Source organism: Ahaetulla prasina, chromosome 4, assembly GCF_028640845.1.
Source record: "Ahaetulla prasina isolate Xishuangbanna chromosome 4, ASM2864084v1, whole genome shotgun sequence".
NCBI classification, from domain to species: domain Eukaryota; kingdom Metazoa; phylum Chordata; class Lepidosauria; order Squamata; family Colubridae; genus Ahaetulla; species Ahaetulla prasina.
In genome coordinates, this window is record NC_080542.1 from 60,362,637 (window position 1) to 60,383,563 (window position 20,927).

Consider the following 20,927-nt stretch of genomic DNA (forward strand, 5'->3'; position numbering starts at 1 on the left):
TGTGCTTGCAACTGTTTTAAATTCAGTTCCAAATTAGACAAACTTAATACTAATCAAGAGAGTTGTACTTTAATTGATTTTTTTATTTCATGTTTTTGAGGGCAAAAAAATCTTGAAGTGGAGAATATGTGATTAATCTTGCTACCTCCCTACCTCTGCCAATTGTTTGAATCCCTAGTATTAAGGATTTAATATTTATATTAACACTTAATGTTCATATTAACATAGTTGCAAGAACTCATTTAATATTCATATTAATATAGTTGTAAGAACTCATTTTTCTGAGACTCCTAGCTTGTTAGTTTTCTAAAAAAGGTACAAAGATACATTGTATGTAATGTGTGTTTTTTATAGCTTTTCTTCCTATGGCCCCAAAATTAGATAAATTATTCAGATAGACTTAACCTGAACAATGCCTAGGAGGTAGCATTTTATTGCATCAGAGTATATATAGGTTCATTATCCTACCCCACAATGTGCCCAATATCAATTATGTATAGTATTTGGTTTTTTTTCTTTTAATGTTTTTTGGAATATAGTGCTGCTATCAATAAAGTGTATCATTTTTTTGTATTGCAGGATATAAAAGTTTTTAGTGAAGATGGGACTTGCAAGGTAGTTGAGATCTTAGCAGATACAACAGCCCGGGACCTCTGCCAGTTGCTCGTTTACAAAAGTCATTGTGTGGATGACAACAGCTGGGCCTTAGTGGAGCATCACCCTCTCATAGGATTAGGTATGAAGGAATACAGAAAGGAAATTATATTAAAAACCTGAATTTCCAATAATAATGAAATAGATTAGCTTTGTTGGGGTAATCTACTTATTATATGAATTATCATCGTAATATATAATATAATTATACACATTTATATTATACTTGTATATGATTATATGAAAAGAATTCCTACCAGTAAAAATACAATAAATATATAAACATTTAACAGGCATTAAGTTACTTAGGAGATGTGTGTTTCACAAATAACAAGACTGCTACAATATAATCATATTGATACATGCATGACAGTTCTAGCAGACACACTTTATGGACATATATGTGCAGTTAAATATTTGGATTTGTATGCTGCCAATCTTTTAAATGGAAATAAGCACTGTATATCTGAGTTCTTCCATGACATTAATGGAAATTTGATCATATATTGTAATATATACACTTCTGCTTGATGACTTATTTTGGGGGGAGGCATATTGCAGCAGTGTGTGGGTTTCTATTTCAATATATAGCAGAGTAAGATTTCCATGTAAACCAATAACTAGTGGAAATAACTTGGTTGTTTGACCATACCACATCATTAAAATCCACTTAAGACTAGTCCGACACTAGCTAGGATTGTGCTTCCTTACAATTAATTTTATGGAACTGGAAATGGTGGTAGATTTCATGTTGCATTATATGGGGATCTTGCATAGATTTGGAATCTGCTTTTAAGCAGCTATTCTTGCATGTAGTAAAATTAAGGTACCATGGTTACAGGAAGAAATCAACAATTAAGAAGAATAATTTTAATGCCTAATAGTTGGAAAATACCTTAGTGATCGATTTCCTTCCTTCCTTCCTTCCTTCCTTCCTTCCTTCCTTCCTTCCTTCCTTCCTTCCTTCCTTCCTTCCTTCCTTCCTTCCTCTTTTCTTTTCTTTTCTTTTCTTTTCTTTTTTTTTCTTTTCTTCAAATGCAGCAGTGGTGAACTGCTATTTGATAAAAATGCATAGTAGGACTTTTAGAAAGATCCTGTAAACTGGATGTACCCTGCACTAGATCCTGATAAAGTGAATATGAGAATAATTGTTGCACTGATAATATTTTTCTCTTTCAGTCTCTCTCAAATTAAAATTGGTTTTAAAATTCAAGGTTACTTTTCAAGTCTTACCATTCAAAATTACCAAGGCATTGGTCAAACTGAAGCTTTGATCCTTTGTATTCAATATTTTTTTCCAGATTCATCCAGTGATGCACTAATTCAATTTTTGTGACATCACAGTAGTTTCCATGGTGATTAATAGTATCAGATTCTATAGTGTGATATTTTGAATGAATCCTAGAAATAATTGATTAGGAAATCAAAAGCTTTTATTTATTCAACAATAACTTTGTATTTAGCAATTATTTGTATTTTAGTCTCTGTCAACTATATCCTCAATTTTTTTGAAGTCTCTGATCATAGCAAAGCTGTACAAATTCAAGTTCCATTTTCTATTTAATCATAGCATGATACTCAAAATGAGTTATTGTGGATTATTGAGTCAGGCTTCATAATCTATGGTTTGAAGTTGGATGTTTTAATAAACCATACTTAAACTCATTCTTGGTTTTTCAAAAATTGTGCCTGCTACTAATTTGTAGTTAGCTAAACAATGTTCGTAAAAACTTCTGGTCTGCTGTTCTGGTTTCACTATAAGAAAGTAAAAGGTCAACTTGACATCATGTTTGGTTGTAATACCAAACACCACTTTAGTACTGTACATATGTTAACATCAAAGCTGTTTGTTGTGAGTCGCCCTAAGATCATTTTGATAAGATTTGCATACGTGTAATAATTTAACATGTTCAAAGAACATAAAACATTTATCCGGGAAAATCCTAAACCTATAATATAACATTACTAAGTTTTTGTTACAGATGGGAAGTCTAAGGCTAAAATACAATGACTTGCTTGGGTCCATTTAATGAATTCACTAGAATCAAGTTTTGAACTGAGGATTTCCTTAATTGCTATTCTGCATTATCTGTCACACCTTTTAAAAAAAGGTATAAAATTTGTGTCCCAGCGTAAAAGAATGAAACTCAAGTTGTCCTTATTCTGGTGTAAGAATCGCAACAGTTCAAATTCCAGAGATCCCCAGGCAGCATGGCTATTGCTGTGAATTCTGGCAAACTTGAATTAATTTGGCTGGGGGATTCATTCCCTTTCCTGAGGGAAGCTGTGTGACATATTAATTCACTTTCTTTTGTCTTCCACCACAACTAGTTTATTTTTTTTTTAGATGCCACTTTATGAACCTGAGTTGTCTTCCACTTCATATCACTGTAAATCTCACACTAGTTTTATTCAGCCTCTGGGAAGGAATGGGTTTAAAAAGTAGTTTCCAACCCCAAAGATACATAAATTATTGCGCACTTTTGAGTACCAACCTCACATATTTTTCATAATAGGTCTGGAACTCTTCCATATGTTCTAGAATATTTTGTCCAGTTCTGATTGATGCAGTTAAAAAAAAGTCCTTGTTGAGCAACCACTTGTTCAGTGGCTGTTCAAAGTTACAATGATGGTGAATGATGGGCAACTAATGACCATTTCTCATAGTTGTAGTTGTTGAATCTTCTCTGCGGTGGCATGACTGCAATTTAGGAGTTTGAAAACCTGTTTTCAATTACAACATTCACAGAATCCCGCTGTTATTGGTTTTCATTTACAATCTTCACTGCCAGTTTCTGAAAAGCAAAGTGAATGGGAAAGTTGGCAGGTTACAAATGGCGATCACATGACCATAGGATGTTGCAACTGTGCATGATTTGCATAACATGGCCATCGTAAGTCAGTGTAGTCACATGATATTATATTTGATGACCTTGCAACAGTTGCTGTTCCCAGTTATCATCATTAAATGAGAACTACCTTTACTTTATTTTCAGAGATACATTGCAATGTTTTTTTGTTTTAGTCTTTAGAGACAAGTGGATTAGCATAGGCTAGTGTAATAGGGGTTTTGAGTCTAATTTTTGGATTTTTTTAAAAATGTGTAAGCCACATAGTAAGCTGCAGTCATATAATTGTGATATCCAATGTTCTGTGCCAATATTGAACATAGAACATAGAATAATAGAGTTGGAGATCTTCTAGTCCAACTCACTGCTCAAGCAGGAGACCCTATATCCATGATGGCGAACTTATGCGTGTGAAAGATGGCACACAGAACCCACTCGGTGGGCACGTGCACCATCAGCTGCTCTCCTGGTTTTGCCAGCTGATCTTCACAGGCACCAGAGCTCCAAAACCAGGCTGTTTTTTGGGCTTTTTTCCGAACCATTTTCTGGGCTGTTTTTAGGCCATTTTTGGCCCGAAAAATAGCCCGAAAACAGCCTGAAAATGGGCAAAAAAATCTGTCTGATAATGGCCCAATAAACGGCCTGAAAACAGGCATGCGCGCTCCAGCCAGCTGGCTTCAGGTTTCCGGCGCTCCAGCATGTGCGTATGCACGCACATGCATGCGCATCCCGGTTTAGGCACTGGTTGTCTAATCTCCTTCTGAAAGCCTCCAGTGATGGAGCATCCACAACTTCTGAAGGCAAGATATTCCATTGGTTGATTGCTTGGAAGATACATAGCTGGTGCCAGAGATATGTTAAGTTGTGTTAGATAAACAAGTGGTGTATCTTCTGCTATCTGCCATAGAAACTTGAGTTGTACTACCAGCATCCAAGTCAGGGGTGCGTTCTACTTATCTTTAGTTACCACTTTCGCAGATGGTCTATAATGACATCCAGGGGGGTGGGATTCTGCTCCCGGTTTTACTACCGGTTCGCAAGAACCGGACCGAACCAGGGGTAACATAATGGGGTGAGTTCCCGTTACTTGCCCAGCTTCTGCCAACCTAGCAGTTTGAAAGCACATAAAAAATGCAAGTAGAAAAATAGGGACCACTTTTGGTGGGAAGTTAACACTATTCCGTGTGCCTTTGGCGTTTAGTCATGCTGGCCACATGACCACGGAGACATCTTTGGACAGTGCTGGCTCTTCGGCTTTGAAATGGAGATGAGGACTGCCCCCTAGAGTCGAGAACGACTAGCACATATGTGCCAGGGGAAACTACCTTTTAGAGCTTGTTGTAAAATGCTTGTTTATATCCTCTTGAAATCTGTCTTCTAATATCAGTGGAGCTAAACTTATAGAGAAGTGTTAGCTTCAGTCAGTAGGGTAACATAGCCTGCCATATTCTAGTGTCTACTCTCACATTTCCATGCATAGTGAAGCATTAGAAACATAGTCCTAGGTTTGTACTTTGATGAAGTTTGGAAGTAACTTTTTAAATATTTTTTTTTCCTTGTTTCTAAAGGATTGCTGTTCCAAAGATTATGGTCTATGGAATGAACAAAGAAGAGATGTTTTTAATTTACGTGTGCACTAAAACAGGTTTACTCAGGAAGAATTAGTTCAAAGAGGGAGGAAAGAAGAGAAGGGAAAAAGCAAGGATTTTGTCTTGACTGAATGGGGAGAGAGGGAGGGAAGGCATATATGACCCTTGTCTCAGTATCTCCCAGTAAGATATGTCTAACTATGCCTCCACTCTTCTTGTTTTCTTATTGGGAATTGATTGTGGGAAAGGACCTGAAATAAAAAGGTCCTGAAACTATTAACAAACAACATTATACCAATTTTGGTATAATGGAAAAAAAATACCCTATTGATTCAGGTTCAGAGGATATGGAGATTTCTGCTAGTGGCAGCCATTTGTAAAAAATATGGTATGTGTTCATTGTAAACTTTTTGACATGTCTGTTTCTTAAATTACTTGCATTTAGTTTGTTCTTCTATACATGTTGCCTAGATACCTCCTAAGGTATAATATTAGTTTGAATAAATGAAGGTTAAATAGGATTAATTAAACCTCAGCTTTTTATTTACCGCTATTTCTCAGACATCTCAATATTGCTTAATAATTATATGCTGCTGACTACTATATATATATCACTGGCAATATACAGGTACTCCTTGAGCTATGAATGTAATGGAGACTGTCAATTACATTCGTAATCTAAGGATTTATAGGAATGAATTGTGTAACTTGATTGCAATTACTCCCTGGTTTTGCCCATGTATTCGCTAATCAAATCTGCGGGTTGTTAAGTGCGCACAAGGTATCTGTGGGCCATGGAAGGGGGCTACTGATGGAACAGGCCATCTGCTTAAGACCACCCAAGGCCTCCCACTGACCCACTGAGATACCTCTTGCTCCCCACAATTGCTTCCCCCGCCATCCTGCCACGCTGGGTCTCCATAGGTAGGCCTATGAAGACTCACCTTTCCAAGATCTAGCGAGCTGTTTCCTCTCCAGTCTCTTTCCACTTTTGCAGACAATGGATGCCTGAAATCCCACGAGATCAGGGCACTCAGAAGCTTCCGGTCTGCACAGGAAAATTGTTTGCACGCTAATGAGAGGCTTGAAGCAATACAATTTCTCTGCCCATCAGTATGCAAATGGTTTTCCGCGCTGAGATTGGAGGCCCTTGAAGGAGACTAACCGAGACTGCCTGCCGCTCCAGAAGTGACAGGCAACCTCAGGGAGTCAGAGAAGCAGACCAGAGCATCTTGGTCCTACTCTCACTCTGCTCTCACCACTGGCACAGAGGCAGGAGAGGAGACAGCTCGCTAGATATTCAAAAGGTGAATTTCCACAGGCGGGGGAGGGGGGAGGGAATAGGCAGGGCAAATGTTGCAGTTGTTCATAAGAGTGAATAACTGCCATGGTGCTGCAACACTTTCAACCTTGGGACTGTGTCGTAAGTCTTGGGGAGGGGTTATGTCGCAACTTTGAATGATCACTAAGTGAACTGTTGTAACTGGGGGATTACCTGTAATTGTCCATACCCAACCACACTGATAGGGCAAACTAATGTATACGGTAGTCCTTGATCCTAATTGAACCCAAATTTTTTTGTTGCTAAATGAGTCATTTTTAAGTGAGTTTTATCCCATTTCTTGTGGCAGTTGTTAAGTTAGTAACATGGTTGTTAAGTGAATCTGGCTTCCCCATTGACTTTGCTTGTCAGAAGGTCACAAAAGGGGATCATGTGACCCTGGGAGACTGCAACCATCATAAATATGAGCCAGTTGTCAAGCATTTGAATTTTGATCATGTGACCATAGGTTGCTGCTTGGTCGTAGGTGTGAAAAATGGTCATAAGTCACTTTTTATTGCCATTGTAACTTTGAATGGACACTAAATGAATGGTTGTAAGTTGAGGACTATCTATATAAACAGAGAGCAATTCTCACTACCTTCTAGCGCTGACAATGTTACCTAAGGTGACAAAACATTTGCAAGCAAACAATCAAATTTGATTATAAAAACCAAGCTTAGAAAGGGCCAAGGTCTCAACAATTCAATCTTTTATCCTCTTCCTTTGAAACGTAAAAACCACTTAATGAGATTTCTTGATAAGTACCAAAATAGTTAGTTATATCATAGACTTGTAAGTTTTGGAATATAAAACCAGGTTGGTGTAGTATTAAGACTCTAGGCTGGAAACCAGGAAACTATGAGTTCTTATCCCAACTTAGGCATGAAGCCAACTAGGTGACCTTGGGCATGTTTTCTGAACCCTATGAAGAAGACAATGGCACACCATTTTTAAAATCTTGACAAGAAAATTGCAGGGACTAGTCTAGGCAGTAATCAGGACATGAATGATACGCACACATAAATTTGGAATATGTTCTATGAATGTTCTATTATATGAGTTGAAGATGGTGGCGATGGCAGCAACACTCCATCACAGCAGATAAAAACAGCAGCCCACCATGGGAGAAAAAAGTGGAGAAGGAATAGAGTTAAAGTGCAAGCAAAGTTAAGTAAAATTAAAAAAGGAAATGAAAGAGAAGGAAAGGAAAAGAAGTGGGACTGGAGAAACTTTGCACAATGGAAGAAAGCAGCAGAGTATAGTTCTTCAGAAGAGAGGAAGGAGAATAAGTAGAAATAAACTTAAAGAAAATTTAAATAAGTAAATGAAATAGAAAAAAAAGAAGGTAGACAGGAGAAGGAAAAGGAAGATGGGTGTAAAGATGGCAATAAGTGCAATTAGTAGCATCAGTATTGGACACAGCCAGTGGGCACAGTTGGTAGTAGTGGCAGTAGGCTCAGTCAGCAGTAGTGATGGCAGCAACAGCAAGCAGCGGTAACAGCTGACTGGTAGCAGCAGAGGCGGTGGAGGCAACGAAGCTCTTAGAGAAGAAGGAAAAGAAAGAGGAGGAAAAGTAGAGTTAAAATAAAATGTTTAAAAAGCAAAGGAAGAAGAAGGAATGGCATCAGGATCGCAGTGGATGTGCGGTGCTATGGCTGAGAATGGCAGCAACCACATCGGCTAAAATAAATCAGTGGAACAATTGAGAGAAGAAAGGGAAAAGGAGGTTAGCAATGCAGGAAGGAGAATAGAAAGACAATTTATTATTTTTTTACAGTGTTACATTAACACCAATCTGCTTTTTTTTCTTTGCATTTTTTCTTTTTTTCATCTGTGCCTTACAGTTTGCTTTATTTCAAGACTAGCCACAAGAGGGAGCAGAGGATTAACGTTTTAAAGTATTATTTCAGCATTAGTCTCCAGAAGGAGCAAAAGATCAATTTCCAAAAGATGGAAGGAATTAAAATATTGTTATAAATAAAACCCCACATAAATCCAATTTATAAATGAATAAATTTTAAATTACATTTCAATTTTTTTCAAAAAAACAAGTTCTTTAATTTTTAGAATTATTAACATCTTAAAAAAAAAGACTCAAAAGACTAAAAATAGATCAATTTATTGTCTTAAAATGTCTTAAAATAAAACTCTTCATAAACCATTTAAAAAATATTTAAAATTTTATTTTTTTAAAAAAAATGAAATCTTTCATATTTTAAAAATCTTTTAAAAAAAGAAGGCACCCAAAGAGCACTAAATTATATCAAATTAGACAATATTAGAGATACTACTAAAAATAAGATTCTGCTTTCGAACTGCTCAAAACAATTGAGAACTTACTATTTGTTATATATTATGTTATTAACAGCTATGGGCTGTCACACTTCGTTTCTTTGATTTCTTCTTAAGCATTTTCTAATTTTTTTTAAAATTTTTAAAAGAGATACAGTACATAAAGGCCGCTAAATTAGAATTAGAAATACTGCTAAAAAACAAGAAACTGCTTTGCAACTGCTCAAAGCAATTGAGAACTTACTATATTTTACAGATCTAGGAAAATACAGACCAATCAGTCTGACAATATCTGGGAAAATCCTGGAAAAGATAATCAAGCAGCAGATTTGCACCTAGAAATGAACAAACTGATTACTTGAAGCCAAAATGGGTTGGTTAAAAACAGATCATGCCAAGTAAACTTTATTGCCTTTGTTGACAAAGTGTTTAAAGCAGTGGATCAGGGAAATGCTGTAGGCATAATTTAGACCTCAGTAAGGTATTTGAAAAAGTAGACCACAGCCTACTTCTTGGTAAGATAGAATATTGTGGTCTAGATAGCATTATCACCAGATGGTTTCACATCTTCATAAATGATGGGAATGGAAGGAAAACAGATCAGATTTCCTAACAACACCAATTCCCTGGGGGAATTGCTAACCATGATGGATGGATGGATGGATGGATGGATGGATGGATAGGCAGGCAGGCAGGCAGGCAGCCTCTTCCTATCTATCTTCAGCAGAGGGATAGTGTTAAGATCATGTGAAGTATTAGTACTACTTAATACCCCACTGGTGAGATCACACTTGGAATACTGTGTCCAGTTCTGGTCACCATGATAAGAAAAAAGTTGTTGAAACTCTAGAAAGAATACAGAGAACAGGAACAAAGATGATAAGAGTCTAGATGATAAACTGTACAATGAATTGTTGTAGGAAGAAGGAATGTCTGGTCTAATGAAGAGAAGGACTGGAGTGACTTGATAGGCTTCTAATATTTGAGAAGCTGTCAAATAGAAAAGAGGGTCAATCTATTCTCCAAAGCATCTAAGGGTAGGATAGGAAGTAACAGCTGGAAAATCATTAACAAGTGATCCAACCTAAAACTAAGGAGAAATTTCCTGACCATAGGAGGGAAAATTTTTAGCATATGTTTGTTTTATTGTTAACTGTACCTTGTGTTTGTTCTGGGAAGTCGGGGGGGGGGAGGGGTTTTTTTGAAGGGAGGGGCGAGGGGGGAAAGGGGAGGAAAGCTTTTTTTTGTAAAAACTTTTTCAATAAAAAAAGACATTTCCTGACAATGAGAACAATTAATCAGTGGAATGGTTTAGAATTAGAACTAGAATTCTTTATTGGCCAAGTGTGATTGGACACACAAGGAATTTATCTTTGGTGATATGCTCTCAGTGTACATAAAAAGAAAAGATACATTCATTAAGAATCATAAGGTACAATACTTAATGATAATCATAGGGTACAAATAAGCAATCAAATCATACTAGGAAACAATCAATATAAATCGTAAGAATACAAGCAACAAAGTTACAGTCATACAGTCATAAGTGGGAGGAGGTGGGTGATAGGAACGTTGAGAAGATTAATAGCAGTGCAGACTTAGTGAATAGTTTGACAGTGTTGAGGGAATTATTTGTTTAGCAGGATAATGGTGTCAGGGAAAAAACTGTTCTTGTGTCTAGTTTGTTCTCATGTGCAGTGCTCTATAGCGTTATTTTGAGGATAGTTTACCTCTAGAAGGTGTGGTTGCTTCATTGCTGGAGGTTTTTGAAGAGATTGGAAAACCATTTGTCCAGAATAGGAAAGGATCTCTGCCTGAGTAGGGGGTTAGATTAGAAGATATCCAAGGTCCTTTCCAACCCTGTTATCCTATATTCTATTTATATATGGAATATACATTATATATGGAAAGGATTCTGTAGGAGATAATGAAAGGTATCTGTTTTATCTTCTGCCTATAGAGAGATGCCTGGAAGATCATGAACTGCTTGCTCAAGTTGAGTCTACCATGGGAAATGGAAGTAAATTTTTATTCAGGAAGAACTATGCAAAATATGAATTCTTTAAGAATCCTGTGGTAAGCATTCTATAATTATCCTTTATGTAGCCATAATTGTTGACCTGAAAAGATTTGCTTTCCTTTTATAAATTATGTAATATCAACTTTTATAGCACTTTTATGGCACTAGTATAAAATAATCTTACTATGCATGATTGGAACAATTCTCAGTAGAAAACAATATAACTATTATTTTTAACTTTATGGAAAGATAATTACTTCCTATTTTTTGCAGAAACCTTTTGCCTTGAGCTGATACTTATTTATATGCCAATCTTGCCAACAAGTATCTATTTGGAGAAGATATCGTTACTATTTTGTGAAGCTTTATACTCTTAGATTGTACATTTTGAGGTTTCTATTTGGCTAGGAATACTTAAAGAACCGTATGTAGACAGTAAACACAAGATCAATCCAAATGGACTCAAATGTCTATACACCAATGCACAGAGTATGAGGAATAAACAGGGTGAATTAGAAATCCAAGTAAATGAGGGTAGATATGATATTGTTGCCATTACGGAAACTTGGTGGGATGAAACTGACAAATGGAACATACAGCTAGAGGGATATAAATTATTTAAAAGAAATAGACCAAATAAAAGAGGAGGTGGAGTTGGACTATATATAAGAAATAACTACATCTCTACAGAAATAGAGCACAACAATGATGAAAATCATCTTGAATGTATTTGGGTCAATATAAAAGGGGTGAAAAACGATATTGCCATAGGTCTATACTATAGGCCACCCAACCAAACAGAGGAAGTAGATGAACTTTTTGCTAGTCAGCTAACTAAGGTATGTAGGAAGCACATCACAGTAGTAATGGGGGATTTTAACTACCCTGACATCAACTGGGAAACAAACTCTGCACCAAGTGGAAGATCCAACAGGTTCCTAACAAACCTAGCAGACAACTTTGTTTCCCAAAAAATAGAGAAGGCGACAAGGGGATCAGCCATATTGGACTTAATTCTCACTAACAGAGATGAAATGATAGAAGGTGTTGAAGCTACAGGAACCTTGGGGGCAAGTGACCACGCAATATTGGACATTAAGCAAATACAAGTAGTAGAACAAAGTCAAACTAGAGTCTTGGACTTTAAGAGAGCTAATTTCAATAAACTTAGAGAGAGCTTGAGAAGGATTCAATGGATGAGAATCCTCAGGGGGAAAACAACTCAAGAAGCTTGGGAAATTTTGAAAAGTGAGATTATAAAAGCACAGTCTAACACAATACCAATGAAGAAGAAAAATAGTAGATCTCAAAAGAAACCAGCATGGATGCATAAAGAACTATCTGACAAATTGAAAGACAAAAAGGACAAATATAAAAAGTGGAAAGAGGGGCAAATAACTAAGGCAGAATATCAGCAAATAGCCCGAGCCTGTAAAGATGAAGTGAGGAAAGCTAAGGCTCACAATGAACAAAGGCTAGCGACAAAAGTAAAAATAACAAAAAGCTTCTTCCAACATGTTAAAAACAAGAAAAAAGTCAAGGAAACAATTGGCCCATTGCTGGGAGAAAGTGGCAAGAAGATGACAAGCAACAGGGAGAAAGCAGATCTACTTAACTCATATTTTGCATCTGTCTTTACACAAAAGGAAAAACAATCCAACCTATCAAAACAGCACTACAAAAAACAGATTAGAAACACAAGTTAAAATAGGGAAGAAAATGGTAAGTGAACACCTGTCTACCCTAGACGAGTTCAAATCACCAGGACCGGATGGATTACACCCCCTGAAGGAACTGGCAGACGTGATCTCAGAACCACTGAACTATATCTTTCAAAGATCCTGGAGCACAGGGGAGCTGCCAGAGGACTGGAAAAGAGCTGATGTAGTTCCCATCTTCAAAAAAGGAAAAAAAACAGATCCAGGAAACTACAGACCTATCAGTCTGACCTCAATACCGGGAAGATTCTGGAAAAGATAATCACAACGAATCACCGAACACCTAGAAGCAAACAAAGTAATAACCAAAAGCCAACATGGGTTTGTCAAAAACAGATCATGCCAGACTAATCTTATCGCATTCTTTGACAAAATGACAAAATTAGTAGACCAGAGGAATGCTGTCGATATAATTTACTTGGACTTCAGTAAAGCATTTGATAAAGTAGACCATAACCTACTACTAGATAAAGTAGAAAATGTGGGTTAGACAGCACCACCACCAGATGGATTCGTAACTGGCTGACCAACCGCACTCAATGTGTAGTCCTCAACGGAACTACATCCACATGGAGGGAAGTATGCAGTGGAGTACCCCAAGGCTCTGTTTTAGGCCCAGTACTCTTCAACATCTTCATCAATGACTTGGACGAGGGGATAGATGGGGAACTCATCAAATTTGCAGATGACACCAAGCTGGCAGGAATAGCCAACACTCCAGAAGATAGGCTCAAGTTACAGAAAGATCTTGACAGACTTGAACATTGGGCACTATCTAACAAAATGAAATTCAACAGTGAAAAAGTAAGGTTCTACATTTAGGCCAAAAAAACAAAATGCACCAGTACCGTATATGTGGTACCTTGCTCAATAGTAGTACCTGTGAGAGGGATCTTGGAGTCCTAGTGGATAACCATTTAGATATGAGCCAGCAGTGTGCAGCAGCTGTTAAAAACGCCAACACAGTTCTGGGCTGCATAAACAGAGGATAGAATCAAGAACACGTGAAGTGTTAGTACCACTTTATAATGCCTTGGTAAGGCCACACTTGGAATATTGCATCCAGTTTTGGTCACCACGATGTAAAAAAGATGTTGAGACTCTAGAAAGAGTGCAGAGAAGAGCAACAAAGATGATTAGGGGACTGGAGGATAAAACATATGAAGAACGGTTGCAGGAACTGGGTATGTCTAGTTTAACAAAAAGAAGGACTAGGGGAGACATGATAGCTGTGTTCCAATATCTCAGGGGCTGCCACAAAGAAGAGGGAGTCGAGCTGTTCTCCAAAGCACCTGAGGGTAGAACAAGAAGCAATGGGTGGAAACTGATCAAAGAAAGAAGCAACTTAGAACTAAGGAGAAATTTCCTGACAATTAGAACAATTAATAAGTGGAACGACTTGCCTTCAGAAGTTGTGAATGCTCCAACACTGGAAATTTTTAAGAAAATGTTGGATAACCATCTGACTGAGATGGTGTAGGGTTTCCTGCCTGGGCAGGGGGTTGGACTAGAAGGCCTCCAAGGTCCCTTCCAACTCTGATGTTATGTTATGTTATGTTAACCTTAGCAATTAGAACATACAGCATGGGACAGCTATGCAAGAAACTTAGATATTTTTGCATCAGACATCTAAGAATGGCCAGTACAGCTTTTTTTTTTTAAAAAAAAGGTTGTTCACAGTGATTGATGTGTGTTAAAAGATGCAGTAAAATTTCCCTTAATAAAATGAAAAGAAATAGAACCTCAACCTTAAAAAGCACCCAATATTTGATTACTCTATTTCAAAAATGGAAAGCAAATTGACTATATCTGTATCTTAATCATTCCATTTGCATATGGTTAAATTATCTGTTGTAGAACCTCTTGTGGTATTAAACTCAACCTATGCTATTGCTCTGATGTTGAGTTTCAAAACCATCTCTGTGGAAGATGGATTACATAGGTACCCAAGATATGGCTTGTTCAACTAGACAGCTTTTTTTTTTTTTTAGAAAAATCTGTGCAAATAGACCATGCTACTATGATTGAAAAGATATATGCATATTAGCTGCTTTGAGTGCTTAATAGAACACAGTGGCAAAGTATATATCAAGCAATAAAAATGAAAGTGTATTCAGATTTTTAATACATAGAATTATGTGCTAAATTAGTTAGATGTATGTTAACAGCAAGTTATTAGCAACATATATTTCTGTTTCTCCCCCTCCAGAATTTTTTTCCAGAACAGATGATTGCTTGGTGTGAACAATCAAATGGTAGTATTCCACAATCACAACTTTTACAGGTAAGCCTTTAAGGGAACGCAGTTACCTTCCAAGTTGAGCAAAGTAGATAATAAATACATTAATAAGCACATGACAGAATAGATTGGACAAAAGAAGGAATACATTAAGACTAGACAAGCCCTGAAGTAGCATAGTGTTGAGTTTAAATTATTATAGTACAACCTTTGAAAAACCTTTTTGAATTTTGATTTAAAATACTTTGTGGCTTTTCAATGTACAATGTGTGGCCAAATATTATTTTCCTTACAGAAGATACAAGGAAAAACAGACTTTAATTTGATTTGTCTAAATACTTGCAAAAGGCAAAAAAAAAATAGTAATTGTTAACTATGGCTAAGTAGAATTGACAGATCTCTTGACAGTTAGAATGAAAAATAAACTGAAAAAGAAGGTGAATTAATGATTCTTCCCCCCTCCCCAAACAAAAAAAGTATCTTATGTGCAGTATGGTCAGATTACTGCATTCTGATCAGTTTTTGCTCTCTCTTATTTTTTTTCTTTCAAACAATTCTGTGTCAAAATGCTACAATTCAGATATATTTATTTATTTTCTGAGTTCAGGAGAAAAACCACCCCCTTTTTGCTGTTCTGGTGAGGGAAGGATTTGCCACTGGTAGTATTTCCAGTTTATCTGGGTTATGGCCAATTACTGAAGGTTTTGTTTTAACTGTAGTCTTCAAGGAGGCTCCTTCCATGTACCCAGTTCAGATCACATTATACTATATAGCTGTTAACTAGTTAGTGTTATACACCTGCATTTGTACTAGCTATAAATTCTTTTAAGAGCAGCCTTGCCTAAAACAAATTGCAATAATATAGCTGTGAAGTAATATGTGCAGGAGTAACAGTTGGCTAGAAACGGAGGCAATTTGGTACACCAGTGAATCAGGTTGAAACCTTTCCTGGAAATGAACCTTTTTCTTCAGAAACAGTGCCATCTCTTTCAAAGTAAAGTTGTTAAAGCAGGACATATCCATTGGAAAAAAAAGTAAAAGGAAAATTTTGTTAAAAATTGCCTTTAATTGTGAGATGTTACTCTTTCCCCTTAACCCTAAGACTTTACAAAGAAGGACAACTACATGTTGGCTAATAAAATTTCAGTTAAATTAAAACAATTATCATATTTCTAATTCATTCCCAGAATGAATTTTAAAAGAAGAAATTATATAAGAAAAAAATATATAAATTATAATTCCCTGGGGGGAAAATTGCTAAAAGTATAGATAAAATGTATGTATGTATGTATGTATGTATGTATGTATGTATGTATTTAAAATTACAAAATAATTAAATATTTGCTGTAGTATATATGTTTCATATCCTCTCCTCTGTATTTTTCATGCCTTTGAGTCAGTCTTGACTCCCGGCATCCACTTTTAGTTCTCGTTTCAGAAGTGGTTTGCTATTACCTCCCTTCCAAGGCTGAGAGAGAGAGTGACTGGCTCAAGGTTACCAGCTGAATTGGTGCCTAAAACAGGATTAGAACTCACAGTTTCCCAATTAAGTCTCATGCCTTAAACATCATATCAAACTGGCTCTCTCTAGTGTGTGTGCGTGTGTGGTGTTTGTGTGTGTTGGGTTTCGCTTACCTTTGCTACTGGTTTGCTCATGCCTGCATTTTTGCCATATCTGCACATGTGCAGACCATATTTGATGACATCCGGGCGGCTGCCCGAACCGGGGCGAACCAGTAGCAACCCAGCACTGGTGTGTGTGTGTATGCATGTGTGCAGAAGTGATTTGTCATTGCCTCCTTCTTATGGTTGAGAAAAGTAACTGACCCAAGGTCACCCAGCTGGCTTTATGCCCAAAGTGGGATGAATGCATGATCTTTTAGTTTCTAACTAGATGCCTGATCACTACATCAAACTGGTTCTCAGTAACCCTGTGGAAATGTTAATATGAGTGTTCAAAGTCTCATATACAGTGCTTTTTTTTAAAACCCTAGCAAAATTAAGCTTTTTCAAGTTGGGCTAGAACTCTCAGAATTTCAGGACAGTTTGATTTGTATACTAGATGTTTTGAACATTAAACGTTAGTAATACTTGTAGTTATCAGGCTGTGGAAGCTAATGATGTATGAACAGTGCATCTCTTGTCAACATGTTTTTTTGCTTTGTTTTTAAAACAAAATGAGGAGGGAATATGATCAACATAGATTATATACAGTAGATTTGCTCATTGTAGAATAACAACTTGCTACTATTGTCTTCATTCTAGGGGGTTATGTCATTGGTCATCTCTGAAATGGTACTATGTTCCTATACTTACAACCAAAGTAGCTTCTGATTATAATATGGTGATTTTATTATCAGTAGATTTTAGAATTATTTATTATATGATAATATTTTCCTAAGGAAATAAATTGGAAAATCTCTTCTCTGTTGAAGTGTCTGGCTGTCATGTTATGGTGGCACAATTATTATTTTTTTCAGTATGAATATTTGTACTCATATAGTAACCACTTAGTAATAGATCTTGCATGTACCTATTTCTTTGTAATTGTAGAATTCAACATTTCCATTTATCTTCAACAGAAATTTTTAAATTCAAATAGTTGTCCAGAAATTCAGGGGTTTTTACATGTGAAAGAATTGGGAAGAAAATCATGGAAGAAGCTGTATGGTTGTCTGAGGAAATCTGGACTTTATTGCTCTACAAAAGGGTCTTCAAAGGTACTTGTTAGTTAGACTAGTTTAATAAAGATAACCAATAGACTTTGAAGGCACTGATATCGTTGTCAGTAATACGTTGGAGTGTAAATTTCAATTATTCTATGCTCTGGGTTTCATTTTAGGCTTAGTTTTGGTGCATAACTTAATGCCAGTAAAGGAGTTCTTAAAGTTTTAGATTAGATCCTTCTAACAAGTTGTGATCTTTATAATTACAGTGTTGAGTATACCATCATTGAGTTATAACTTCACATGGAAAACCCTGTGGGTGGATCATTTGTATTGTCTTCCTTTTTGTACAAGAAAATAGCAGTGTCTCCTTTCTGAGCATTGTCAGTTGCAAATTTTAAAAAAAAATCTTCACAAAATGAATGTCCAGATGACCAATTCCAAATATTTAAAAGCTTCATGCATTCTATATGATTTCAATCAGATAGTATATAAGTCATTTTAGATGTTAAGCAATATGCAGCATATTTGTCTTTCCAGTTGTGTAGTTAAAAACATTTCACTCCTCAGCAGGAGGTGAGAATTGAAGGGATGTCCCAAGACTCCCCAGTGTAACACCACCATGTTGTGATATAGTGGCACAAAGAGATATTTATTTATTAGTTTGGATAAGTAAAACCTAACTTCATCTGACTGGCTTAATATAATGATAAAATAGAAGAAATATTAACAGCATTATTTTTAACCCTTGGCCATTAGAGTGAGACAAGTTAAACATCCTAAATATATCATTAAAGATATATTGACATAAAACTGCTGAATTAAAAATAGACGAAGATGACCATTTGTACTGGTTTTCTCCATAATTTATCCCTGGGGATAAGTTCAAGTTCTACAGTGAAATCTCCAAGGATACATTTATCTTGTGTATGTTTGATTATTCACTTATTCTTCTTGGTATTCCATTAAAATCACTTCCTGTTAAATCCAAATTTGTCAATTTCTGGAATAAGTATTTACCAGGCAATGGCTAGCTTACTTTTAAATAAAGACCAAAAGCTGGACCCAGGTTTAATCCTATATATGATTCTGCCTTTGTGAATCGATAAAGCTCTTCAAATGAATATTGACCTTCGATATAATTTTTAAACAATTCAGTCAATAAATGGTCCCTTCTCTAAGTTTTGTTTGGCTTCCGTACTCTGTAAACAAGTAGTCAAAAAGACTAAAACGCAGTTTAAGTAGATTAAGGTTCAACATCACATATGTTGTTTCCTAGAGTTGTGGGTGCTTCATCATTGGAAGGCTTCAAGAAAAGATTGAACAGGCATTTGTCAGGATGGAGTAAGAATTCCTGCTTTGGAGCTAAAAATCCTCTATGATCCTTTTCAATCATATGATTCTATGATTCAAAATAGGCTTGGAAATTATTTAAAGAAATAGGTTTACCAGAGCAAAACATATAAAGTACCTGCAGAAATATGACAGAGCAAACCCATAAGAAGATCTGAAATATAATTAAACTAATCTTGCCATTTTCTTTTTATTAAAAGATAAACATTTTGTAATGAAGCTTAACTTCCTCCCATTTGCCATCACTTTGAAGTCATCCCTGAAAATTCGAACCTGTTGAGGAGCAGAACTTCACTGAATGATCTAAAAAGTTAATCAGAAAAAAGTGTTCCCAAATATAAATTGAGATTGTGAGGGATTAGTCAATTTTTAAAAGCATTTGATAAGAATTTTAACATTTGATAGAGACATTAAGCACATACTAGGATTTTGAATATATGGAAGATAGTATTACCGACCAAGTTTATTGCTGCTAGAAATTTTTAGTGTGTTTTTATTACCCTTTAATGGTTCTTCGTTTTATTTTCAGATAATATAAAATAATGGTTTTATACTTTTTTAATTATTACAACTATTTCCTCAGGAACCAAGACACCTGCAATTGCTAGCTGATCTTGAAGACAGCAATATCTTTTCATTAATAGCATGCAAAAAAATGTACAGTGCACCAACTGACTATGGCTTTTGTATAAAGGTAATGGCTTTAAATCTTACAAGATTTGTGGTTCACAATATTAAATTTTACAGATTTTTATGTGACTTTTAAAATAATTTTGATTTTAATTTTATGCTAAATTTTATCCTAGATAGAGAAAAATAATTCAAAATTGACTCTTGTCAAATGGTGTGGCAGTCAGTTAATAGCTAGCAAATTGATATAATATTAATGGAGGGTAGGGAAGTCCCCATTTCAGACTTTTATAAAAACAGTAAATTTATTAGATGGCTTTACATTATCTGTTGTACTTTCAGACTTTGCCTGGATTTTTTTAAAAAAGGAGATAATTCAGATATTTCTCAGTTTATATGAGCACTCTGAAATGTTCTACAATATAAACAAATGCTTAGGATTTGAATATTACACCTCAATTAATTTCCTGGATGAAAAAGAGAATTGATATTTTGTTGTTTGTTCTATAGCCCAATAGAGTAAGGAATGAAGCTAAAGAATTAAGATTGCTGTGTGCTGAGGATGAACAAAGCAGAACATGTTGGATGACTGCCTTTAGACTGCTCAAGGTACTGGATAACTATGGGGCTAGTTCAGGGTGAAATCCATGAGGTTCTGAAAGGTTCTGGAGAATTGGTAGCGGGAATTTTAGTTCGGAGAACCAGCAAATACCACCTCTGGCTGGCCCCAGAGTTGGCTGGGAATTGAGATTTTGCAATATCCTTCCCGCAGGAGTGGGATGGGAATGGAGATTTTGCCGTATCCTTCCCCTGGAGTGGGGCGGGAATGGGATTTTGCAGTATCCTTCCCCTGGAGTGGGATGGGAATGGAGATTTTGCCGTATCCTTCCCCTGGAGTGGGACGGGAATGGGATTTTGCAGTATCCTTCCCCTGGAGTGGGGAGGTAATGGAGATTTTGCAGTATCCTTCCCCTGCCACGCCCACCAAGCCACACCCACAGAACCGGTAGTAAAAAAAAATAGATTTCACCACTGGGCTAGTTCATATTTAGCCTGTGTGTGAATTGAGATCCTGCATTCATCTTTCATATGGACTCAGGCACAGTTAAGATCTTTCTAAGAAACTATTTTATTTAGATTTAATAAATTATTATCTTTGCAGTAGAGGGCAGGCAGGTAGGAAAAATCCAGGGCTGGATCAAGTGAAGTTCATTTATTCTAAAATAAGGATGCTAGAAATGAAACTGGTATAAATAATTGTTACAAAGCAACTGGAAGAAAAATGAACAATTTCCAGGATGTCTGCAGCAGTCTATCCAATATGTCACTGAAGAGCCATCCTCGCTGTAGATCAGGCAGGGGGAGTTGATACAATCGGTTTAGGGAATGCCAGATGCTTCAGTGTAGAATGACTTCAGAAGGTTAGTGGGGGTTCTAAAGATCTAGAGAAAGTTCAGAGCACTTGCTCTATTTTAAATATCCCCATTTTTGGTCAAAATATTTTTGGAAGTAGCAGCCAGCATATTTTGTGCGTCGAAGTATATGAATTCTCCAGAACTGTTCCAGTCAAATTTCAGGTTGAGTTTAAGCACT

The 20,927-nt window shown here is 36.2% G+C and overlaps 1 protein-coding gene across 7 annotated transcripts in view; it reads left to right on the forward strand.

Annotated features, from left to right (window-relative positions):
* GRB10 (growth factor receptor bound protein 10) overlaps nucleotides 1-20,927 on the forward strand; it is a 127,395-nt gene that overhangs the window by 82,851 nt on the left and 23,617 nt on the right. For 6 of the 7 annotated variants that reach the window (XM_058180076.1, XM_058180072.1, XM_058180074.1 and 3 more), the window contains 6 exons: nucleotides 580-736; nucleotides 10,669-10,784; nucleotides 14,656-14,730; nucleotides 17,268-17,405; nucleotides 19,288-19,398; nucleotides 19,845-19,943. In XM_058180076.1, coding sequence (XP_058036059.1) covers nucleotides 580-736; nucleotides 10,669-10,784; nucleotides 14,656-14,730; nucleotides 17,268-17,405; nucleotides 19,288-19,398; nucleotides 19,845-19,943 — 696 coding nt within the window. The remainder of the gene's footprint in view (nucleotides 1-579; nucleotides 737-10,668; nucleotides 10,785-14,655; nucleotides 14,731-17,267; nucleotides 17,406-19,287; nucleotides 19,399-19,844; nucleotides 19,944-20,927) is intronic. The other variant, XM_058180071.1, reaches the window with a different exon arrangement.